Source organism: Peromyscus maniculatus, chromosome 1 (genome assembly GCF_049852395.1).
Source record: "Peromyscus maniculatus bairdii isolate BWxNUB_F1_BW_parent chromosome 1, HU_Pman_BW_mat_3.1, whole genome shotgun sequence".
NCBI lineage: Eukaryota > Metazoa > Chordata > Mammalia > Rodentia > Cricetidae > Peromyscus > Peromyscus maniculatus.
This window is the reverse complement of record NC_134852.1, coordinates 18479796-18506365: the sequence shown is the minus strand read 5'-3', so window position 1 is coordinate 18506365 and position 26570 is coordinate 18479796. Positions and strand designations below refer to the sequence as shown.

At 39.1% G+C, this 26570-nt stretch overlaps 1 protein-coding gene and 1 long non-coding RNA gene across 2 annotated transcripts in view; both read left to right on the top strand.

Moving 5' to 3' along the window:
• The window catches only part of LOC121824883 (uncharacterized), a 42136-nt gene that overhangs the window by 13060 nt on the left and 2506 nt on the right, over positions 1-26570 (top strand). Inside the window, exon 8 of the long non-coding RNA XR_013050894.1 lies at positions 15870-16014. This is a non-coding gene — a long non-coding RNA (uncharacterized LOC121824883). The remainder of the gene's footprint in view (positions 1-15869; positions 16015-26570) is intronic.
• LOC102913271 (vomeronasal type-1 receptor 4-like) lies at positions 1595-6904 on the top strand. Its single transcript, XM_076570946.1, has one exon. It carries the CDS (start codon positions 3418-3420, stop codon positions 4423-4425), a length of 1008 nt encoding a protein of 335 aa, XP_076427061.1. The 5' UTR covers positions 1595-3417; the 3' UTR covers positions 4426-6904.

Sequence of the window (26570 nt, the reverse complement as noted above, 5' to 3'; positions counted from 1 at the left end):
TGCCTCCTGAGTCCTGGGATTAAAGGTATGTGCCACCCCCGCCCAGCCCTTCGATACTTCTTTCCTTCCTAGCCCTTTCATTTCTTCCTTCCTTCCTTCCTTCCTTCCTTCCTTCCTTCCTTCCTTCCTTCCTTCCTTCCTTCTTTTCCTTCTCTGTCTCTGTGTCTCTTTCTCTCTCTCTCTCTTTCTCTTGTCCTTCCTTCCTTTCTCCCTTCCTTTCTTTCTTTTCTTCTTTCTTGTCATGAACATTTTCAACTAGTAAAACATCATAACCATGCATCTAAGGAGAATTTCACAAGTGAAGCAGAACTTGTGAATCATAGTAGACAAGGCAAAATCAGTTCTGAAATATGATAAAAAAAATCTGTTAACTAATTAACCAAAACAGACCTGTGCTGCATTGTTGAAGGAAACAGAATTATTGGTAAACATTTCAGAGGACAGACAATGTTTTAATTGTCCAGGCCTTTTATCAATGGAGTCCTCCATCAACTATTGTACATTTTGGTGTTTCTATTAGTCTATATGATTTTGGGAGTTTATTATTGCTTTCTTCAGCAAAGGTTGTGGAATTTTTTTAAAAAATGATCTGAAATTATTATTAGAAAAATACTTTAGCATAACTCCCTAGAATGCCAGATAGGAGGAGAAACTACCAATGTGGAATGAATTTTGTATAATTCAGTCATGTTTGTTAGAGCAAGATCATTTTCAAGGTAGATGTTTTTAATTACTGTTATATATGAAATCCTTTTGATTTAATATTTATAAATCATATGAATCTGATTTTGAGAAATAAAGAGTATCATTATGCTTATTTGTAAAATGGCAGTGATACAAGTCATTGGGGGTACAATGTTGAAGGTGGTAGTTTTTGGGATAGCCTATCAATCTTTTTATCACTATCTTTTGAATTTGCAAGTATTGACATAGCTGTTTTTACTTTACTCAAGATCATGTTCTCCTTTGTGCAAATATCACTTTTCTCACTCTTTGACTTTTTTGTAAGGTTTCTTTCCTTCAGTCATAAGAAATCAATCAATTTCTGAAAATAATTTTCTTTGCTTTGTCTGTGCAATTTCAGAATCATACCATTCCTGATCCCTGTGGGTCACCTGTGCTGGAGTAGAGACAGCTTCTTTCATCACTCTTGGTTCTATTCCTCTAGCCTCTCCATAGTAACTGCTGCCTCCAGAGAACTCTGTGGAGTTCTTCTTCATTTTCCTTTTCATAGAACCACCCCTCCTCTTTCTGTAAAAGATACACTATGTCCTCATTTATCTTCTCCCAAATGCAGCCTCAATTTCTGTCTTCTAATTTCCAGAATAGGTTCTAAACCGTTTTGTTCAAGGTCATTGTAGCATTCCTGGCACTGAGTTTGGGATTTTAGATTGTTCACTTGCAGTTTCTCGGCAGCTTGCAGATGACACTTGAACAAATGATTCCACTGAATGTTTGTTCACAAAATCTTTTTCCTGTAGGCTATCAGCTCATGCACAGCAAAATTTCCATATACTTCCTTCAAGCTGTGGAATCATTAATGCATACATTGCTCATGGTCTTTGGTGCATTGTCTCTGCTGACCAAAGTGCACACTCCTCCCATTGGTCAGTAGCAGCCTCCCAATTGCCCCAGTAATAATGTCACAGAATTCCCTCAGGCTGAAATTGTCAGGTAAAAGTCTATGTTATGAGTTTCCATCATTGATCATGGTGTGCCACTGGGCAATTGTGAGTGTTCTGCAGGATGAAATTCCCATGATTGAAACTGGATGATGTAAAAAGTAAATTTAGTTGTGAGGTTATTCTTGTAAGTGGGGTTTCTAGGGCCCATCAAGATTCTTCCTTCAGTATTAGCATGTTTCTTGTTGTCCCTTTTAAGACCGCCAGTTTGAGCCAGGCGGTGGTGGGGCATGCCTTTAATCCCAGCACTCGGGAGGCCAAGGCAGGTGGAGCTCTGTGAGTTAGAGGCCAGCCTGGTCTCCAAAGCGATTTCCAGGAAAGGCGCAAAGATACACAAAGAAATCCTGTCTCAAAAAAAGTAAAATAAACAAACAAACAAAAAAGACTGCCAGTTTGAGACTTAATGGGTGCAGCCTTCCCAACATTTGTAGGAGATGGAGTCTCACAGCACATATTGGTTTCTTGGGTTTTTACAACAATGTTCCCTGAGCCTTGAGTGAACAACTTGCATTATACATAAATCAACTGGTGTTTGACACTACACCAAAACTTGTTTTCTGGGTTTTGATCAGTTGAATTAATGCAAGTTCTCTTTGCTTTTGAAGAGAAGTTTCTTTGTTGAGGTGTAAAAGCTACAAGAGATTTCTGAGAACAGGAGAAAACAGACTTCTCAAGGGATGAAGTCCCTAATTGTTTTTCAAGTATCAAATGGTTTATCTTGAAATTTTACTTGTACATATAAGTAAAATTAAACACCACACACACATTTATGTAACAACAATTAGATTAAAAGACCAGAAGCCATGAATTTGAGAAGAAGGTGTGTGGGGGCACTTGGGAAGGGTTGGAGGAATTGAAAAGGACAATGTCAAAACTTTATTTTAATTTAAAAAAGACACAGAAGTATAGCCCATAAAAATATTTAGATTTGCAACATAAATTACATTATATAACATGTTTCTTCTCAGAATAATAAAATACTAAATAGAGTATTGGCAAAATGAAAAAGATTGTGAATACTGTAGGTATAGTAAGCAAGCAGTTTAACAGAATACAAAAACATGCAGTTAGCTGCACATTTCAACTCCCAATTTCGAGAATGAGGTTTTTTCATTAGACTTGCCATGGAATGACTAAGAAAAGGATGATGAGTTTAGGTTATACCAAAGATGGATCCAGTTGAGAGAAGATTGAGGAAACTTGGCCCTGTCACAAGACCACAGATATACTCAGAGTGATATTATACATTTCTCATTACTTATGTTTTAATTTACATAATATATACATTAAGAATAATTATATTTAATTTTTTTGTAATTTTTGAAGTTGTCTTCTTTAATATAAGGACTAGCAAATATAAGTATTTTCTGGAATTATGTTTGTTTTATGGGCCGTCACTTTTCATTGTTTCTTACAGTTCAACATCATATTGTCCCCAATGCTGCATTTTTATGAAAATTAATGAACATTCTTCTAGCAATACATGCATTCTGAGGTATTAAGCAATCCTAGAGTAACATACATGCAAAGTAATGACTATCAACATTTTGGGATGAGGTCTTTTTATGTGGTCTCCCCTGCACATCAGCTCCTGAATTTAAAAGATTCTCTATTTAAGCCTCTTAGCAGTAAAAGTTTCTTCTTCCACAATAAATTCACAAGTATTTTTTTTAATTCATTTTGCTAAGACAAAAATCTTGTCCACAATCTAAAGGAAACTATTCCAAAACGCATAATGAACTTGTGGAACCTCATAATCAGAATCATTTTCTTGTCACAAACTGCAATTGGAATTCTGGGAAATTTCTCTATTATATTCTATTATCTAGTCCTTTACTATAGAGAATGTACATTAAAGCCCACAGATTTGATTCTCATGAATCTAATGACAGCCAATGTCATGATCATTCTCTCTTCCGGAGTACCCCACACAATGACTCGTTTTCTGTTGAGGCAATTATTGAATGATTTTGGATGTAGATTAATTTTATACATTCAAAGAATTGGCCGGAGTGTGTCCATTGGAACCTCCTGTCTCTTGAGTGTCTTCCAGGCCATGAGCATCAGTCCCAGAGAATCCTATTGGACAAATCTTAGAGTCAAAGCTGCCAAGTACATTGGCTGCTTCATTATCCTCCTCTGGTTCTTCTACATATCGATGCATTTCATTTTCTTTATATACCCATTTATCAAAAGGAGTAACAAAAATATGACAAGAACACGAGATTTTGGACATTGCTCTATTGTAGTGCACAATGAAATCAGTGACTCACTCTTTGCAGCAATGGTGATGATCCCTGAAGTCCTTTTTTCTTTGCTCATCACTTGGACCAGCAGCTTCATGATTGTCATTCTGTACAGACACAAGCAGAGGGTTCAACACATCCACAGCACTCATACTTCCAGCAGAACCTCTCCTGAGTCCAGAGCCACCCTGAACATCCTGACACTGGTGTCTACCTTTCTGTTTTTTTATACATTCTCCTCCATCTTACAAGGCTGCATTGCTCTTTTGTATAATCACAGCTGGTGGCTGTTGAACATCGCTTGCCTTACTTCTCTGTGTTTTCCTTCTTTGGGGCCCTTTGTTCTTATGAATCATTACTCCACTGTGTCCAGATTAATTTGGTCCTGGATCAGGAATACACATTGTTCAATTTATTTTAAATATGTAAGTGATGTTTTATGTGGGTTCATGTCTTTACTCACCCATCACCCTCAAAAGGTCAATACAGAAAGATAAGTAAGTAACAGCAAGTTGTTTTTTTGTTAAGAATCATGGGAGATTTGTCAGCTGGCTAAATTAGCCAACATGAGCTGATCATCCTGTGTGTGATCCATTATACTCTTCAACTTACAGAGTCTTCCTCTTTCCCATGCGATAAGCAAAAGAGCTAATTCACTGCCAATATAGTCACCATTCTTGTAGTTTTCATCCTGTCAGGCACCTAAGATGCCTGGTGCTTTCATAGCAACTTTGAAGGCCCTGCCTCTCAAGCTTCAAGTAAGACTGAAACCATAGATGCCCATGAACTTGTGTTTCAGAATGCTCTGCTCCAGTCACAACTGCTTCAACCTGCACCAGTAGCAGAAACCTTTTCATAAGTACCTTTCCAAATACCATGCTTGCAGCCAATGATGAGAAATTCTTGTTGAGCTGATCTAATCCCTTAGCAGCACTGCTTAACAAAGTCTGGGAAGAAGAGCACCTCCCCTAGAAACTTAGAATGTAAAAAATATGTCATTTATATCCTTTGTACATTGTATAAAAATCAATTTGAAATGAAGATATTGAATGTTGTTTTCTTGTTTTCTCTTGAGAAAATGTTGCATTCACGGTTTTCAGGAGATGGCTCTGTAATTTTTTTCTTTTGTTGTAAAATTAACTGATTTTTCAGTTACTTGGAAAACCTAGTTACATCAAAAGATTTTTTTGAGATGTCTATCATTTTTTTACTGATTTGAGTAGTATTGGTGTTAGTTCTTAGAATATCACGCAGAATTCTTCTGTGGATCCATTGAAATATTACTTCATTTAGTTGAAACATTTTTAAAATCTCTGCTTCAATCTTTGTCATTTAGGTTATCATAATTTTGTTAATTTTTATCCAGTTTCCCAGTTCTGTTCCACGGGTTTGTTATTTGTTTTTATGCCTATTGCAAGCTATCACTATCACTATGGTTGTCTAATGTAATTTGAGGTCATGTGTTGTGATTTTGCAGCTGTGTTCTTACCCCTTAAAATTGCCTTAGATATTTGTCCTGTTTTGTGGCTTCATACTATTTCTGATAATGTATTCTGAACCTGTGAACTATGACACCAGAATTTTGACAGAAAATTCATTAAATCTATAGCTAAACATTTCCTCTCCAAAAGTGTCCTTGTATTCAAAACCGATTATTTTTTCTCACATAATATCCAGTGATCATGGTTTTCCCTCCCTACCTCTCCCAGTTCTCCCTCACTTCCACTCCCATCTGGATCTACTTCCTTTCTGTCTGTCATTTGAAAAAAAAAAACCAGCATTCTAAGGGATAATAATAAAATATGATAACATAAGGCAAAAACTGATTGATTGGTGTTTAAAAAAAGATGACAGATAGAAGAAAAAAGAGTGAAAGTGAAGGTATAAGGACCAGAGATCCACTTGTTCCTACACTCAAGAATCCAACAAAAACACCAAACTGGAAGCTATAAAATATACTTAGGAGCTCCCATCAGGCCCAGAGATCCCATCTGGACTAGAGGTGAATGTCTGAGGTCATACCCAAGGATGCCTGCCCCTAGGTCCTATCCCCGGACACCAGCCATTCATAGGGAAGACCTGCCCAACTTGGCCCCAGTTGCTGGCCATCAGGTGGGGCTCCCACAGGAAGGTTTCCCTTCTACAAGACCCCCCAGCAGACCATGCAATCTACACGCCCTGCTCTCACACCCGTTCACCTGAGACACCACCCCCCACACTTCCTGAGAATTGGAGACCAGCCCCAAGCTACCATCTGGCCTAGAGCTCCCATATGAACCAGAGGTGAGTGTCTGGGGTCATACCCAGGGAAGCCTGCCCCTAGGCCCCATCCCTGGGCACCAGCAGTTCCTCGGGGAAGACCTGCCAAACTTGACCCCAGTTGCCAGTCATCTGGCTGGGCTAACATGGGAAGGTTCTCCTTCTCCAAGTCCCCTGGCAGACCCTGCAATCTACACACCTTGACCCACACCCATCCACCCGAGACCCCTGCCACTTCCTGAGAATTAGTGACCAGCCCCCAGCTCCCATTTGGCCCAGAGCTCCCATCTGGCTCAGAGAGTTCTCATCTGGCCCAAAGAGCTCCAAACTGGCCCAGAGAAAGAGAGAGCTCTCACTGGACAAAGAGCCATCATTGGACCAAGAGTAAACTCAGGAGACAAGGAATGTGTCAGCCCTGATGAGACCAAGAGTGGCTTTCTGAGAAGCCAAATCCACCACTTCTCATTGTACCAAGAGAGGCTACCTGAAACACGAAATCTATTAGCTCTGACTGGACCAAGAGCACTGATAAGACCAAGAATGAATCCACAAGGAGATGAGCAGAAGTCAAGGCAGAATTACATACAGTAAAATAAAGAGCAATACAATATCACCAGAACCTAGCCCTCTTCCAACAGCAAGACCTGAACATCACAAAGTGGAAAAAGTAGAAGAAAGCAACCTTAAGAATAACATCATGAAACCTGGGACTTATGCAGGGACGCTTGGCTCAATCTGGGAGGAGGAAACTGGACCTGCCTGGACTGAGTCTATCAGGTCAATCTCAGTCCTCGGGGGAGGCTTTGCCCTGGAGGGGGTAAGAATGGGAGGTGGGCTGGGGGGAAGGGGAGGGGGCAGGAAGGGGGAGAACAAGGGAATCTGTGGCTGTTATGTAGAACTGAATGGTATTGTAAAATAAAATAAAATAAAATAAAATAAAATAAAATAAAATAAAATAAAAAAAATAACATCATGAAGATGCTAGAGGCTTCTAAGGAAGAAATCAAAAATGAAATTGAGGAAAAGATGAACAAAAAGTGGAGGAAATTAATAAACAAAATGAAAAGTCAAACAAAAATGGGAAGAAAGCTATAGAAAAAACTATAGGAAAAGACAAATAAAGCAGAAGAAAAAATATATCCCTGAAAGAAAACCATAAAAAAGCAAGGAAACAGATGAGGGAAACAGTCTAAGACCTGAAAGGGAAATAGAAACAATGAAGAAGACACAAACAGAGCGAATGCTGGAAATAAAAAAAACCTGAGTAAATGAACAGGAAACACAGATGCAAGCATAACCAACAGAATACAAGAGATGGAATAGAGGATCTCTGGCATAGAAGATACAATAGAGGAAATGGATTTGTCAGTCAAAGAAAACATCAAAGCCAAAAAATTATAACATGAAATGTCCAAGTAATTTGGGACACCATGAAAGACCAAACCTACCAATAATAGGGATAGAAGAAGGAGAAGAATACGAACTCAAAGGCACAGAAAATATATTCAACAAGATCATAGAAGAAAACTTTCCCAATGTAAAGAAGGAAATGCCTATGAAGATACAAGAAGCCTATAGAACACCAAACAGACTATACCCCCCAAAAAGGCCCCTCACCACATAATAATTAAACAACTAAACATGCAGAATAAAGAAAGAACATTAAGAACAGCAGGGGAAAAAGGCCAAGTGACTTATAAAGGCAAACCCATCAGAATAACACCCGATTTCTCATTGGAGACTTTGAAAGCAAAAAGGATATGGACAGATGTAATGCAGACACAAAGAGACCATGGATGCCAGCCTAGACTAATATACCAACAAAACTTTCAAACACCATAGATGAAGTGAACAAGACATTCCAAGAGAAAGCCATATTTAAGCAATACTTATCCACAAACCCAGCCCTATAGAAAGCACTAGAAGGAAAATTCCAACCTAAGGAAGTCAGATACACCCTCGAAAACACAGGCAATAGATAATGCCACAGCAGTAAACCCCAAAGAAGAGAAGTACACACACACTACCACCAAAAAACAACAGGAAAGAACAATCACTGGTCATTAATATCCCTTAATATCAATGACTTAATTCACCTATAAAAAGACACAGGCTAACAGAATGGATATGAAAGTAGGACCTATCTTTCTGCTGCATAGAAGAAACACACCTCAGATTCAAAGATAGACACTACCTAAGAATAAAAGGCTGGAAAAATTTTCCAATCAAATGGTCTTAAGAAGCAAGCAGGTGTAGTCATCCTAATATCCAGCAAAATAGACTTCAAAATAAAATCAATCAAAGGAGATCAAGAGGGGTATTACATACTCATCACAGGAAAGATCCACCAAGATGAAGTTTCAATTCTGAACATTTATGCCCCAAACACAAGGGCATCCACATATGTAAAAGAAACAATACTAAAGCTGAAATCACATAAAACCCCGCATATTAATAGAGGGAGTCTTCAACACCCCACTCTCACCACTGTACAGATCTGCAAAATCAAAACTTAACAGAGAAATAAGGGATTTAACTGATGTGATTACTCAAATGGACTTACTCGATATCTACAGAACATTCCATCCTAACAAGGAAGCATATAATTTCTTCTCAGCACCCCATGGAACCTTTTTAAAAAAATCGATCACATATGTGGCCACAAAATAAACCCCAACAGATACAAAACAATTGGAGTAATCTCCTGCATTCTATCAGACCACCATGGTTTAAAGTTAGATTTCAACAACAACAAAAACTACAGAAAGCCTACAATCTCATGGAAACTGAATAATGCTCAATTGAATCACCAATGGGTTAAGGAAGAAATAAAGAAAGAAATCAAATACTTCCTAGAGATCAATGAAAATGAATATACCACATACCCAAACTTATGGGACACTAAGAAAGCAGTGCTAAGAGGAAAATTCATAGCACTAAATGCCCACATAAAGAAATTGGAGAAATCTCACACTAGTGAATTAACAGCACACCTGAAAGTTCTAGAACAAGAAGAAGCAATGTCACCCAGGAAGAACAGATACCAGGAAATAATCAAATTGAGAGGTGAAATCAATGAAATAGACACAAAGAGAAAAATACAAAAAATTAATGAAACAAAGAGTTGGTTCTTGGAGTTAATCAACAAGATAGACAAGTCCTTATCCAAACTAACCAAAAGGCAGAGAGAGAGAGAGAGAGAGCATCCAAATTAACAAAATCAGAAATGAAAAGGGAGAAATGACATCTAACACTGAGAAAATCCAGATAACCATCAGGTCATACTTCAAAAGCTTCTACTCCACAAAACTGGAAAATCTAAAAGAAATGGATAGTTTTCTGGATAGGTAACACATATCTCAGTTAAATCAAGACCAGATAAACTATTTAAATAGTCCAATAATCCCTAAGGAAATAGAATCAGTCATTAAAAGTCTCCCAACCAAAAAAAAAAAAAACAGGAAGAAAGAAAAAGCCCAGGACCAGAAGGTTTCAGCGCAGCAATCAACCAGATCATCAAAGAAGAGTTAATACCAATACTCTTTAAATTGTTCCACACAATAGAAACAAGGAACATTACCAAACTCCTTCTATGAGGCCACAATTACTCTGATTCCTAAGCCAAACAATAATGTAACAAAGAAAGCAAACTATAGACTAGTCTCCTTTATGAACATTGATGGAAAAATACTCAATAAAATACTGGCAAACAGACTCTAAGAACACATCAAAACAATTATCCACTGTGATTAAGTAGGATTCATCCCAGGGATGCAAGGGTTGTTCAACATATGAAAGTTCATCAATGTAATTCACCATATAAACAAACTGAAAGACAAAAACCACATGATCATCTTACTAGATGCTGAAAAGGCATTTGTCCAAATCAAACACCCCTTCTTGATAAAGGTCTTGGAGAGATCAGGAATACAGAGATCACACCTAAACATAATAAAGGCAATTTACAGCAAGCCAATAGCCAACATCAATTAAATGGAGAGAAACTCAAAGTGATTCCACTAAAATCAGGAACAAGGCAAGGATGTCCACTCTCTCCATATTTGTTCAATATAGTACTTGAAGTTCTAGCCAGTGCAATAAGACAACATAGAGAGATCAAGGGGATACAATTTGGGAAGGAAGAAATCAAGCTTTTGCTATTTGCAGATGATATGATAGTATACATGAGTAACCCCAAAAATTCGACCAAGGAACTCATACAGCTTATAAACACCTTCAGCAATATAACAGGATACAAGATCAACTCAAAAAATCAGTAGCCCTCATATATACAATTCACAAACAGAATGAGAAGGAAATCAGAGACACATCACCTTTTACAATAGCCACAAATGATATAAAATACCTTGGGGTAACTAACTAAGCAAGTAAAAGACCTATATGACAAGAACTTTAAGTTCCTGAAAGAAATTGAAGAAGTTGTCAGAAAATGGAAAGATCTCCCATGCTCATGGATAGGCAGGATTAGCATGGTAAAATGGCAATCTTAACCAAAAGCAATCTACAGAATCAATGCAATCCCCATCAAAATACCAAATCAATTCTTCACAGACTTGGAAAGAACAATACTGAGCTTCATATGGAGAAACAAAAAACCCAGGATAGCCAAAAGAATCCTGTACAATAAATAAAACAACCTCTGGAGGCATCACGGTCTACTGTAGAGCTACAGTAATAAAAACAGCTTGGTACTGGCATGAAAACTGACATGTGGACCAATGGAATCGAATTGAAGACCCTGACATTAATCCACACACCTATGAACATATAATTTTTGACAAAGAAGCCAAAAGTGCACAATGGAAAAAAGAAAGCATCTTCAACAAATGGTGCTGGCATAACTGGATATCAACATGTAGAAGGCTGAAAATAGATTCATATCTGTCACCATGCACAAAACCTAAGTCCAAGTGGATCAAAGACCTCAACATAAATACAGTTACTCTGAACCTGCTAGAAGAGAAAGTAGGAAGTAGTCTTGAATGCATTGACATAGGAGATCACTTCCTTACTATAACACCAGTAGCACAGACACTGAGAGAAACAATCAATCAATGGGACCTCTTGAAACTGAGAAGCTTTTGTAAAGCAAAGGACACAGTCAATAAGACAAAGCAGCAGCCTACAGAATGGAAAAAGATCATCACCACCCCACATCTGACAGAGAACTGATACGCAGAATATATAAAGAACTCAAGAAATTAGACATCAAAATACCCAACTGTCCAATTAAGAAATGGGCTATAGAGCTAAACAGAGAATTCTCAAAAGAGGAAGCTCAAATGTCTGAACGACATTTAAGGAATTACTCAACATCTCTAATCATCTGGGGAATGCAAATCAAAATGACTCTGAGATACCACCTTACAACCTATCAGCATGGCTAAGATCAAAAACACTGAAAATAGCTTATGCTGGAGAGGATGTGGAGCAAGGGGAACTCTCCTCCACTGTTGGTGGGAATGCAAGCTTGTACAGCCACTTTGGAAGTCAATATGGTGCTTTCTTAGAAAATTGAGAGTCAATCTCCCCCAAGACCCAACTTTACCACTCTTGAGCATATACCCAAGGAATGCTCAATCATACCTCAAGGTCACATGCTCAGCTATGTTCATAGCAGCATTGTTTGTAATAGTCAGAACCTGGAAACAACCTAAATGCCCTTAAACTGAAGAATGGATAAATACAATGTGGTACATACACAATGGAGTACTACTCAGCTGGGAAAAACAATGACATCATGAGGTTTGCACGCAAATGGATAGATCTAGACAAAATCATCTTGAGTGAAGTTACCCAGACTCAGAAAGACAAACATGGTATGTACTCACTCATAGGAGTATACTACATGTAAAACAAAAGATGACTAGACTGCTACTCACAACTCCAGGGAGGCTACATAGAAAAGAGGACCCACAGAAATATACAGGGATCACCCAACAACAGAGAAATGGAAGAGATCTACATATGAGCAAACTGGATGGGAGCACGTGCGGGGAAGGGGGCGTTAATGAAGGGCAAAGGTTGAGGGAAAGAGAGCTTAGGGGAGCGGGAGATCCCAGCTGGATCAAGAACAGAGAGTAAGAACAAGGAATAAGAAACCATGATAAATGATAACCCCATGGGAATTGGAAGAAGCAAAATGCTAGAGAGAACCCAGAAATCCACAAAGATACCTCTCCAATAGACTACTGGCAATGGTCGAGAGAAAGTCTGAACTAACCTAATTTGGTGATTGGATGGCCAAACAACATAACTGCCATGCTAGAACTCTCATCCAATGACTGATGGAATCACATGCAGAGATCCATGGCCAGGCCCCAGGTGGAGCTCCTGGAGTCTAATCAGCCAGAAAGAGGAGGGATTGTATGTGCGAGAATTGTTGAGACCATGAATGGAAAAAGCACAGGGACAAATAGCCGAACACATGAACTATGAACAAATAGCTGAGGAACCCACAACTGGATCAGGCCCTCTGGATAAGTGAGACAGTTGATTAGCTTGAACTGTTTGCTAGGCCCCCAGGCAGTGGGACAGGGACCTGTCCTTTGTGCATGAGCTGGCTGTTTGGAGCCTGGGGTCTATGAAGTGAGGAGAGAACTGGAACTGCCTCAACTGAATCTACCAGGCTGAGTTGAATCCTCAGGGGAGTCCTTGCCCTGAAGGATATGGGATTGGGGGGTGGGCTGGGGCTAGGGTGGGGAGGGGGAGGAGGGAGGACAGGGGAATCCGTGGCTGAAATGTAAAATTAAATTAAATTATAAAATAAAAATAAAAAATAAATGTAAAAATCACACACACACACACACAGGAACACATGCTCGCGCGCACGTGTATGTGTGTGTGTGTATACTCAAATGCCGGGTGCAAACCATACAAATCATGTGCATTCTCCCTATGTCTCTGTGAGTTCATATGAGCTATGTTCTCCGTGTCCTCCTTCCCCTGTGGCTCTTCTGCTTTTTCTATCTCCTCTTTTGTAGGGAGGGATACATTAATGCTGACAGAATGCACTTACTAGAGAAGTCTCATTTAGAGTCAAATAAACCAGTCTTTCATTCTCTCCAGAATGTCCAGCTGTGCTTCTCTGTATTTATTTCCCTCTCCTACAGAAGGTAGTTCCTCTGATTAAGGCTGAGCAAGGCACAGGTCTATGATTCTATCAGAATATCATTAAGAGTCATTTTATTGCTACTTTTCCTAAAAGCAGTATTATTTGCTGTTAGTAGATAACCCTGTGTCCCTGGGTTATAAACTATCTGGTTCTTGGCATCCCAATAAATGTACATGGATTCCATTTCATGGAGTGGGCCTTAAATTAAATCTGATATTGGCTGGTCATACCAAACTTTGTGCCACTATTGCTCTAGCATATTTTGCACACAAGACCCTCTGGTAGATCAAAGAGTTTGTGACTGGCTTGGTGTTTACCTTTGTCTTCTGTTGGCCTTCAGATAACATTCCTGTACCAAAAATACTAGAAATTAAGGGTGAAGGCTCTATTTAGGCATTAGCCCAACTTGTTCATGTTCAAAGAGATGTGGCCTTGCCATCATTTTGTGGTGAAAAATCCATACTTTTGGCAATATCCTGAGAAGTCTGGGGATTCCACTGGGATTCCTTTGGCCACCAATTCAAAAAAAAATGTAATGCAATCATGGTACTGGAGGCTTCATTTGATGACAAGGGATGTCCAGCTGGGATGCTCTCTTCCCCTTTATTTGAAGATTGCAGTTAGATCACATTCAAGTACATTCACACATACACACATACAATCACATTAATATATGCCCATGGTGGTATTTTATTTGTACTGAAATGTGATTTTCATTGTATGTTAATAAATAAAGTTGCCCAGGTGTCAGAGCTATTAGAGCGATAGCAAGAGCGTGGTGGTGGTGATGCACGCCTTTAATCCCAGCACTTGGTAGAAGAGCTAGGTAGATTTCAGTGTGTTCAGGGATACAGCCAGCATTGGAGACATACGCCTTTAAGACCTGGAGGGTGGTACTTACAGGTAGTGACGAGGCAGTCATGTGTTTGGGTTTACAACCAATGAGAAGGCAGAACAGAAAGACTATTTAAAGAGAGCTACACAGAAAGTAGCTCTCTCTCGGGGAAGCTAGGAGCACTGCAGGAGTTAAGATTTTAGCTCTGATCCCTGTCCTCTCGGCTTTCTCTTTTACATTGGTTCTGTGTTTCTTATTTTAATAAGATGGTTGGTTATATCTACATATGCCCCACAAATGACACTATTTTAGCTGTCTTTTCCTGTACTCCCTCCATTGTTCTGCTCATTCTTCTCGATCTACTCTTGATGACCCTGTTCCATTTCCCCATCCATCCATAACTATTACATTTCTATTCCCAAATGATATTTATCTTTATACCTAGTCCCTTAGGCTATACCTAACATCTGGTTTTTTTTGTGTGGGGGTTATAGATTGTTTTAAATCAGCTTAAAATGTAATATCCTCATGTAAGGTACTGCATACTATATTTTCTTTCTGGCTTGGGATACCTCACTCAGGATGATTTTTTCTAGTCCAATCCATTTACCTGTAAATTTCCTGCTTTCATTGTTTTAATGGCTGAGTAATAATAAATTGTGTAAATATACCACATTTTTTTCAACTTTTCTTCTGTTGAGGAACATCTAAGTTGTTTCCAATTTCTGCCTATTGTGTACAGAACAGCAATGAACATGTTTGTGGAATGTTCTCTCTGTGGTTGGATGAAAAGGCTTTCAGTTATATGCCCATGAGTGTTATAGCTTGATTGTGGGGTGGATAGTTTCCCATCTTCCTGAGGAACTGCCACTCCACACTGATTTCCATATGGGTTAAATATGTTTTCAGTCTGACCTGCAGTGGATGAGTATTTCCCTTACTCCACATACTTTCCCAAATGAACTGCCACTAGTTTTATTGACTTTAACCATTTTGATATATATATATATATATATATATATATATATATATGAAGAAATCACAAAGTAGTTTTGATAAATAAATTTCTGCCAGCACACTGCATGGAATGCCCAGAATGCAGCCTTGGCACTTCCAGGGTCGCCAGGCTATGATCTAATTGCCCAGCAATTGTACTTCCAGCATTAGTCAAATGATCTGTCTCCTTAATTGACCTCTCTTTTCAATCCCATTTCTTTAAGGCAGTACATAATTGTCACTTCAAGTATGCATGTCATCAATATGCAATTCCTGTTTTCAATATAAATTTATATTTGCGTTTCTGTATGTGCATGTTTTGCATGGGGAACAATCCATAATGGCTGTGCTTTCAGTTTTGAAGAACTGAGTCTAGTAAGTACACAGCCCCCAATAGTGAAAGAATGCAACAGAAAACAACAGGAAGGCAGTAAAGTTCCATATCAGATAGATAGATGCTCATGGCATCCAGTGGACACTGACCAGGACAACCTAGAAAATATGAGCTAGCTGGAGCTTTGGTAGGACCGAGAGCCTACCAAGCAAAAGATCTGCTTTGGGTGAGCCTTCCCATCAGCCTTTCCCACCACAGGCCTGTTTACATTTATGGATGGACAGTAGCTAAGCCTTCTGCTTCTGAAGAATTATTTACCTTCCATTATTTCAAAGAACAAAGTGAATTTTCTCTAACATTTTACCTTATTTCTGCCTTCCAGGACATGGAATATTCAACCTTATGCTACTTGAGTATTCTCCTTTCCATTTGCCAACAACTGAGGTTGGGAGAACATTGAAGGACACAGTAATACAAGCACACTGAGGCCTAATTTGGACAACACTGTCTCCCGACCCAATTTCTTAGTAAGCAACGACAGCACCCCATAACTCACCAAAATAATGTACAACATAGTGCGTGTGTACGTGCGTGTGTGCATGCGTGTGTGTGTGTGTGTGTGTGTGTGTGTGTGTGTAGGTGTGCATGTGGAGGCCAGAGGTACACATTCGTATCTGTATCTATCTTATAATTTTGAGACGTCTTTCACTGAACCCCTAGTTTCTCTATTCATCTATATTGCTTGGTCAGCAAAAGCAAATCTGTTCTCTCATGTCTGACTCTCCAGTGCTGACATTATAGGCACTGCTATACATGGCCTTTTAATTTTCAGATTTCTATTATTTTGTAAGTTCTCACATGCATATATGTTATGTGTTTTGATTATATCCACTCTTAATTCATCTTTAAAACCTCCACAAACCCACCAGATCCCTTCTTCATCCTCAAAATTCTGTCTCCTACTTTCATTTCTTGTCTTATATGTGGACCCTAGCATTGAGTCTTTAGATTTTCCTGGTTAACTTGGAGCATTTGTAGAAATGAGGAAGCTAGAAATTAACTGTTAATATATGGAATGCCTTTAAGGACAAGGGATAATAAAATATAGTTTTTTTAAAGTACTAAGGGGAAATTAAAGGTGTAAATATTTAAGCTATGATGGAGGTTAGAATTGGTACAAATATAAATATAAGAAGGCAGTTTGATCCCATGTCACGTTAGCAAACAACTGATAAAAGTTCTTTCAGGGCTTAAGACCTCTAAGTCTTCAGTTTTTGAAAGAGCATAAGGTACTGCGAATAGGATCTTGTGTATCTGGCTTCAACATGATACAAGATTGTTTGGCGACTATTATAAAAAGCCATGCCACTAATGCACAGGTAGATGTGATTTCTTACTCTTCCTCCTCCTTTAAGACTTCCACACTGGGTTTCCTTGTATAGCCCTGGATGCACTAAAACTCACCCTATATGGCATGCTTGCTTCAAACTCAGAAGTTTGCCTTGAACTGCCTGCTAAAGCCTCCTGGATGCTGGGATTAAACATGTTAACCACCATATCCAGCTTTCATGTAAATTCCTCACATTTTCATATTGTAGTTAGTAGGGTTCAGATCTGGATAACATTGTTGATGCCTTTTCTCTCTTAGCAGCCTGCACAGCAATGTATGATAAGATGAAATTTAGCAAGAAGGGAGGACTTTTCCAGACTAATTACAGCTTGTTATTACTACATTTAGTTATGAAAGTGCCTCCAAATATCCTGTGTAAATACTGCTTTTACAACAGGAATTTCCATTACTTAAAATTCCCTTTCTCTTAATTTTTCTATGTATTAATTTTTTTAGACATGGTCTTTCTATGCAGTCCTGGCTATAATGGAGCTCAATATCTAGATCAGACTTTGCCTCAAATACAGACATTCCCCTGCCTCTTCCTTCTGATTGCTGAGGTCAAAGATGTGTGTTGCTAGACATGGGATTTAATTTTTTGAAATTTATTTTGTGCATGTGTGTGGTCACATGGATAGGTCAACACTCATTTACTTCAGTCACTTCTTACCTTTGACTATTTGATACCTCATTAAAGAATTTATGTCATTAGTCTTACCAGCTAATTTTTTAACCCACTGAAATCTCTACTCAGCTCCTTGCCATGCTTGAAAGCTTGTTTGAAAAGACACTTGCGTTTTTCATTGACATTTCAACTATTTTCTTGAGATGGGTCTCACACTCTAGCTTAGCCTTTCTTGGAACTCACTATGTAGCTCAGATTGGCCTTGAATTCAAGGCCAACCTCTTCCTTCAGCTCTTGGATGCTAGGATTAAGGCATGTGTTATTATGCTCTGCTGATTTTCCATTTCATTCTTTAGATTAAAGTAGATTTATTTATTTTTCAATTATGTGTATTTGGGTTTTGCCTGTATGTAAGTCTATACCTACATTGAATCAGTGCCTAAAGTATCTGAAAGAGTCCCCACAACTGGAGCTAAAGTGAGCTGTTGAATTCAGTGTAGGTGCTGGGTCTCAAAGTTCTCAGGAAGAGCATGAACTGCTCTTAATTGCTGATCCATGTCTCTCCCTTTCTCCCACTTCCTGATGAGTTTTGTGTAACTATGAAAGTGTTTTAAACTCTCTGCTGATGGAGAATTGGCTAAAGCAGTGAGAGTTCCGTGCACCATAGCTTCTTTGTGGATTTTGACCAAATCCTCTTTGCAAATACTTTGTCTTTATCTGGGTAGTATGTAGTCAGATGCTTCTCTCCTTCAGGCCTGGTCCCAAATACCTGGCAGCCACTTCCAAAGTAATTGACTCAGGGGCTGAATATAAATTAGAAATGCTTGGCCAATAGTTCAGGCTTTTTATTAACTAGCTTTTTTTTTTTTTTTTTTTTTTTTTTTTTTTTTTTTTTGGTTTTTCGAGACAGGGTTTCTCTGTGTAGCTTTGCGCCTTTCCTGGAACTCACTTGGTAGCCCAGGCTGGCCTCGAACTCACAGAGATCCGCCTGCCTCTGCCTCCCGAGTGCTGGGATTAAAGGCGTGCGCCACCACCGCCCGGCTTATTAACTAGCTCTTACATTTTAAGTTAAACCATATTCCTTATTAATGCTCTGCCACATGGCAGCACATTATTAGCATGGAAAGTTCATCTCCTGCTCCCACTGCATCTGGCTGGCTACTCCAGACTCCACACTTATCTTTTCTGGTATTCTCAAATTGGCTTTCCTGCCTAACTTTATCCTGTTCAGTTACTGGCCAGTCAGCTTCCTTATTAAATCAATCACAACAACAAAATGCCACAGTGTAGAAAAGGATTATTCCACAGCTTTAGTACTCAAAATAATTACTTTTTCATTTGTTTGAGATAATTTTGTTCTCTGTACCCCACACTGGTCCTGAATTTATGATTCTGCTGCATTTGATTCCTGGTTGCAGAGATTGCAGGCATGTCACACCAACTTTGGCTCAATAAATAATTGTATTTTGAAGACAAACAATTTGCAGAGAATTCAAACAAGACTTTAGCTGCATTCACACATTCAAACTAGTTTTTCCTGCTCAGTCACCCAAGTTCCTTTCTCGTGTGTGTGTGTGTGTGTGTGTGTGTGTGTGTGTGTGTGTTTGATTTCATTTCAATGCAATGGTTAATTATCTACAACTCAAAAATTCATCGAGACTTAGATAAAATCTCAAAAAAGACACATTTTATCATTACTTATGAATAGAAACTAGTAGCCACTGTGCATCATAGTAATTAACATGCTGTGAAGAATATAGTACTGCTTGTATACCATCAGTTCTCTGGGTCTAATTTGGAATGAGGGCCATGACAGAATGTCATCAAGAGGCTTGACAATAGGAATCCTCTTTCTTTACTGGTCCTGCAGATCCTTAGCTACAGAAGAAACAGCAGTATATTCAAGAGGAGTTACAGTAAGTGTCTAGCTTTAATGGTATAGCAGAAGTCAGAGGCCTTGTACCACACCAACAACTCTTTGCTATGAACAATTACAAGTAAAGCAGAGTGGACAAAAGGGCACACTGTGTAACACAGTACAGCTCCTAATGTCACTAAGATGATTGGAATGGTCAGAAAAATGAAGGTAAAAAGTGTGATTTTTGTTAGTTTTGTTTTTAATTAGTTTTTTAACTTTGTTATGGGTAGAGGACATTGGGTTAAGGCATGGATATGTGGAGACTGGGCAATGAAAGATATCAAGGCGCCTGATATGAAGTTACCAAAGAATCAGTAAAAATATGTTTAAAAAATTAACTATAAATTAAGGGGTGATATATAGCAATACAATTTGACACAGTCATATTTTATAATATATAATACTTGTCATGTGGATAGACTGAATCTTGACTGAGAGACATTTAGTTTTGAGGTTATTTAGAATGTTTTGCTGTTATTATAAGCATACTACTAGAAGCATATTACAGTAATATATGTACACATAGTGTTCCTCCTTATGTTAATATTTAGTAGATGATTGAATTTAATAAAAATCTATGTTTTATATTCTATTTAAAACAATAGAATCCTCTTACTGTCCCAGACTGTGCTGAGAATGGAAGAGAATTAAGCCTTGCTTTGCTGCTTTATACTTTGTGAATTCACTGACATTAGAGTTAAGTCATAGATATCACTGTCAAATGCCCAACCTAGCCTTACTTCATGATTCTTCTCTGTAAAGGAATTCCATAAAAAATGGCTGCTAGGTAGCCCAACAGATACAAGGTGCTTTCTGCTCTTGTTTTCCTGTCAATGGAGCACTGGGGTTCTACACATTAGCAATTATATCTGGCTTTTCAATGGTTTCTAGCAATCTGCATGCAGATCCTCTTATTTGTACAGCAAGCAGTTTATCAGGATAACTAGATACAGTAACACAGTGGGAATTTCTGTCTAAGAACCAGTATGCCATACCTACTTCATCTTACATTTGACAGGCTAGAACAATACATTATTTTCATAAAATTCCAGAGCTATCACTATAACCACATACAAGTAATTATGATTGCACCTCTGAGGACATCACTAATACTTGAAGAGATCATGAATCTGTTTCACTCACTATCAGCAAAAATATCACTAAATACCCACCCCAAATTTTTCTATTTTTATCAATTTTTTGGGGGACTCAAGTGGTTTCAATCAATACTTACATTAGTTGTAGTGCAGTTAATGTTATTCATTAAAAGATTTCCCTCTTTTCTTTTAGTGTCTTTGATATTTTTAAAAGAAATTGGATTGTTTGTTTGGGGTAATTTCCACCATTCTACTATTTCATGGAACCTGTGTAGCCTTCCCTGCTGTGTGACAATTGATTAGCAAGTCTACACACTCAAGCATCTCCTTTAAATGCTGTTCCAACTGCCAGCAATCCTCTATGTCAGCACTTTTCCATGATCATTCCCTAGATCAGTTAATGTTCTGTTACCATTTCTACATTTTTACTTGATAATCTGCATCAGGGAATTCTTTTTCTTATTCTATATTTTATTACCTTAAAATACTGTCTATACTGTGAAGGACAGAGAAATAAGTAAATAATATTTTTATAGGATCTGCAAGGAGATGCAATATGTTGGTTTTAATGCAGCAGTGCTGTTACCATGCAAGGAAGGCCATGAGGCAAGATAAAAAACCCAATATCAGAGCTTTATTAGGAGAAGGGAGGGACAGAAGAGTGCATGACCAGGCCTGTGGAAGACATGTGCACAGAGAGAAGGGGAAGAGAAGGAAGCAGATGAAACAAAAACTCCTACCTTAGCTAGAAAATCTCTCCCCATTAGGAACCCCTGAAAGTACAATTAAATGGTGGGGTCTGGTGAGGTGTGTAAGACTTTCCCTCTACCCTGATAATAGGGAAATGAGAAGGAGAGGTAGGACCCCAAAACTCCCTCAGGACTGAGTAAGTGGCCCTGGTGTCCAAAAGGAAGGAAATGGATCACCCCATGCTGCATGCTGGGTTCCCTGTGAGCTGGTGGCCAAGCCTAGGGGTTCTGCTGGAGGTCTTTATTTGATGTCCCCATGCCAAGGGGTGCACGAGGGCAGTCAGCTCACCAGGATCCCTCTCAGTGGCACTTCAGACAAGGCTCAATGGATGGCCCAAGTGGGGCAGTATTGCAGGGCAGCCATTAGCCCACATGGCCTTTTCTACCACACATTTAAAAAGAAGCATGGAAGCCTTTATGCAGCCACTTGGATACCATGTGCCAGCATTTGGCAATTCTGTTCATGGGCTTTCTCATTTCTCCCATGGCACCTTAAATGCCAGAGCTGAGACTTCTACCTGTTGAGTCAGGGACCCTATTTCCAGATGCTTAAGTTAGCCCTGATGTCAGGAAACTCTGGGAGACATGAGATGGACTTTATTCCATATCTTGAGTTACATTTTTTGCTTGTTTGTTTGTTTTGTAGTTTTTGATAGTTTGCTGGTTTGAGGACAGCTTTAGTAAGACCCACCAGGAGGCAAACTGTAAACTGATATCTGGCTATAGAGCCCTCCAGATTATTATAATCCCAATGTGGGTCTTGATCATAAACTCACTTGTATGCACCCTATCCTGCTTCTAGACCTGTCCGTGCTACTCAGGGCAGCTCAAGAGCAGGTGACAGTAAGAGTGGAGGTGGGAGCCAGAGTTGGGCAGTTAGAAGAGCCTGCCTGATACTGGAGAGTAGAGTGGAGATCAGATGGGCAGAGGTTCTTTAGAGTCAGAGATTGCTCAGGTTCAGGAATGCATGTGAGCAGGAGAGAGCAAATCAGAAAGGGAGGGTTCAGAGCTTAGGTAAAAAGCCTGGGGATAAGGTAACTCTTTTCATTTGCCTGTGTTTTGGCAGGAGTTAGATAATTCCCGTGAAATATTGGGGTCCAAGCAGCCATTACACAACCATATTTACTGGTATCTTGGGATATTTGAGGTGTTTCTCAGAGGAGGAGTGGGACCAAGAGGAGGAAGCCTTTATATCCCATGACTGAAGCTGAGAGAAAAAATAAAAAATTAAAATAACAAACAGGATGCCAATTTCAGGCATCCCTGAGGATAGAGGAAGGATCTGTGAATCAGCACAAGTTATCCCACCCTTCATCAAGAGGGGGTAAGGGTTAGGGGCAAACATACCCAGAGGACCTCCTTGGGGGTCCAAGAGTATTCAATGCTACATAAAGAGAGAATGAGTCACGGTGTGTGCAGCCCAAGGACCCCCCCCCCCGGTCCTTTCTCAAGCTACAGTCATGGGAAATGGTGAAGAACTGGAAAGGGAAGACTCACCAATCTGGGTAGCTGGTACATTGTACAGAGCAGTCTGGTGGCTGAGCAAATGGAAAAAGCAAGCAATGGTAAATTGAAAAAACCTCAATACAGGGTCCTGGATGCAGAGCGCTGGGTAAGCCTGCTTCATCACAGCACCAATATTGGTTTTAATGTGGCAACACTGTGTTATTCATTAAGCGTTGCTGTTACCCTGAGAGAAAGGCCATGAGGCACAACAAAATTCAGTATCAGAGCTTTATTAGGAGACGGGATGGACACAAGAGAGCTTGACCACGCCTGTGGAAGACATGTGCACAGAGAGAGGGAGGAGGAGAAGAAGAAGGTAGGAGGGGTGTGTGTCCCACTTATTATGGACTCCCCTGCACATGCACATGTGAGCTTGCGGAGCTATGCCATGCATTTGCAGATTGCATGATCACACGGCATGTAAATTACATGATCATGCAATGCGTGGATTACATAGGATGTGAGGCCCCTTAGTTGGCTACTGAACTGTGTGTGTGCAGTCATGTAGCTGGAGGAATGGCCAGGAATTCCAATACAGTAGATACCAGCTGTTAGTTAAGGCCAACACAATGGATGCCCAAATAATCTGATGGAGAATATGTTCACAAGCAAGGCTTATGAATAATATTGCCTATAAATAACTGGCTGTTTGTCTGTGATTCTCTTGTGTTGTCCCATGGTTTCTTCTTAAAACAGTTAGGGACTTGTCCCATAACCTTAGCAGTGTATTCATTTTTTTGCACGCAGATTTCCCTGTGTACTAATAGAAGTCTGACTTCACCCTACATTGTGTAATTCTGGTGAATAAAATGAACACTCAGAATTCAGCTTTTTGTTCCACATTATGGTGAGAAACTTACAGGTCTGTTCCCTATACATGACTTATTGGCAAGGAAATTTGGCCAAGGTGTCTTTGTAGATAGATCCCAAGCAGGACTTTCATAGATTATACTCAAACGTGCAATTGTAAAGTGCCTGGCTTTGTTGAATCAAAGCCCTTCAGAGATTAAAGAGAAATGAATTGCTGTGAGTTCACCCTGCCAACTGATAACAGACCTTCAGGGCTTCCCTGCTTTGCCCCCCCAAAGCTATCCACACTTTGTACATACTTCCACCCCAGTTTATGATGCAAGATTTTAAGATCAATAAACTGTTTATGTGTAAGTCCTGAGATTTGTGTAACTAATAGGAAAAAGCTATTAACCAACTAACCATGTCTACAGAGAAATATCTTTCTCACCAGTTACCATGGGAGAGGACTCCACAGATGGCTGGAACAGCATGGAGACACCCAGCCCAGGCCTTGAACAAAAAACTACAAGGGCTTCATTTTGTGTTGTGAGACAATGCACAGTATATATAGCAAGGGTATTTTTAGAACTGAAACACTTTTCCTGCCAGCCAGCCAGCCTTCTGGCAAATGTGCTGATGTGAATCTGCACTGTTTGTTTTCCCCTTGGTTTACACAGGTTGACTTGGTTACTCAAAGACAATTCACTCTGTCCACTGACTTTTGCAAGCTGCTTTCAGCTGCAGCCATGATTTTCTGAGCCAGAAAAAAAATATATACAGTCATTTTGCTTTATTCTGTTCACTAATGCTACCCTAAAGTGTTACCTTCACCTTAGAAATATAGGTTAGGACAGTGCATGACTTCTTTACCCCTCCCCAGGAGTTTAGTCTTTCTCCTTTGTGACTCTTGTAGCTGCCCCTTTAAGAGACAAGGTTACTTTTACAACCACAGCTCCTGCCCTCCAGGAATTAAAGCTGATAGGCAATTGCTACCTGTGACTCAGTGTATCTACAAGAATGCTATGTGATCCTGAGAAACAGCCTTGTAAAACCTTTCTACTGTGGAAATTTGCATTTGTATGTGTATGTATATACAATGGAAAGTGGAAACAAGGAGAATAATAAAGGTCATGACCCAAATAGTTCATGTGTAGATTTAGCCCCTACCCCTCTGATAGAAAGGTCTAAGTCCCATTTTGCTTCTTTGTGGATTTTTTCTCTGAACCCTTTTTTTAACTGGGGAACAGGTCTCTACAGATTACATTGATATTTCTTCCTGTATTTTACCATCTCCAAATATACAGAGAGGGTTTCTATAATGAAGTCTTTCTTCTTTATATTCATTTACCTTTTCATGATGATTTACTGATACTGTCATTGGGAATCTAAATTCATTTCAATGCCGTATCTGGGATAGCATCTCCTTTAAGAGGTCTTAGCCTCTGTAGACTTTCCTCTCATAGCTTGGCCCTCAAAGTAGACTAGTCATTAGTTGGCCTTTTTCATAAGTTCTGAGCCATCATTGTCCCAGTGCGTCTTGTGGACAAGACAGGTAGTAGTAGGTTTTGTGGCTGGATTGGTGTCCCAGTCCCAACACTGTGATCCTAACCTGGTAACAGATGATGGCTGGTTCAGGCTCCATATGTTCCATTACAAGGATTCCTTGCTAGGGTAATGCTCATCGGTTACAGTAAGTTTGTACTGCACTATGTTTCTATATTGCCACCTATTTTAGTTATCTCTTTCCACACTCTCCACTCTGTCCCTCCTTCGCCCATCTGATCTCTCCTGTTCCCTTCCTCTATGTGCATACAGTCCACCCACAAAATCTATTCTATTTCCTCTTCCAATGGAGATCCATGTATTCCCCCTTAAACATCTCCTCTTATTCTAACATCTCTGGATCTGTGAATTGTCGTGTGATTACACATTACTTAACAACTAATATCTACTTATAAATGAGAACATAGTGTGTATTTCTGGGTCTGGGTTGCCTTACTCAGGATGGTTTTTTTGTTTTATGTCCACCCATCTGTTTACAAACTTCATTATGTCATTTTGTCTAACAGCTCTGTGATACTGCGTTGTTTAAATATACCACATTTTCTTTATCTATTCTTCTGTTGAGGGACATCTAGGTTGTTTTCACTTTCTGGCTATTAAGAATAAAGTCACTATTAACATAGTAGAGCAAATGTCTTTGTTTTTGGATGAGGTTTCTTTTGGGGATATGTGCAAGAGTGGTATTGCTGGTTCTTTAGGTAAGTTGATTGCCAATATTTTGAGGAACTGGCATATTGATTTCCATAATGGCTGCACAAGTTCACACTCCTAACAGCAATAAAGGAATGTTTCCCTTGGTCCATATCTTACCAGTATGAGCTATCAAATGTGTTATTGATCTTAGCCATTCTGACAGGTGTGAGATAGAATCTTATAGTAGTTATGATTTTTATTTCCTTAATGGCTAAGGACATTGAACATTTATTTGTTTCTCAGTCTGTGAGATCCCTATATTTAGAATTCTGTTTATATATCGACCATTTTTAGTTTCATTATTTGGATTGTTGATGTCTAGTTTCTAGAGTTCTTTAAATAATTTGGACATTAGCCCTCTACCAGATATGAATTTGATGAAAATATTTCTCCATTCCATGGACTGCCATTTCATCCTATTAACAGTGTCCTTTGCCTTATAGATGCTTTTTAAATTCATGAGGTCCCACTTGTTAATTCCACAATAATCTGTGTTCTGTTTAGAAAATTGTCTCCAACTGTGATATTTTAAAGATGTTCCCTACTTTCTCTCCTGTCAGGTTCAGTGTCTGATTTTATGTTGATGCCTTTGATCCACTTAGGCTTGAGTTTTGTGCAGGGTGTTTTTGACATGCAGACATCCAGTTAGTTCAACACCATTTGTTGAAGATGTTTTCCCTCAGTATATATCTTAGGCTTTCTTTTATCAAAAAAAATATTTTGAAACTTTTTTCTCTCATACATTACATC

Bases quoted from the DNA above. Each gene is read 5' to 3' on its own strand.
- LOC102913271 (XM_076570946.1), top strand. From the start codon at position 3,418: ATGAACTTGTGGAACCTCATAATCAGAATCATTTTCTTGTCACAAACT.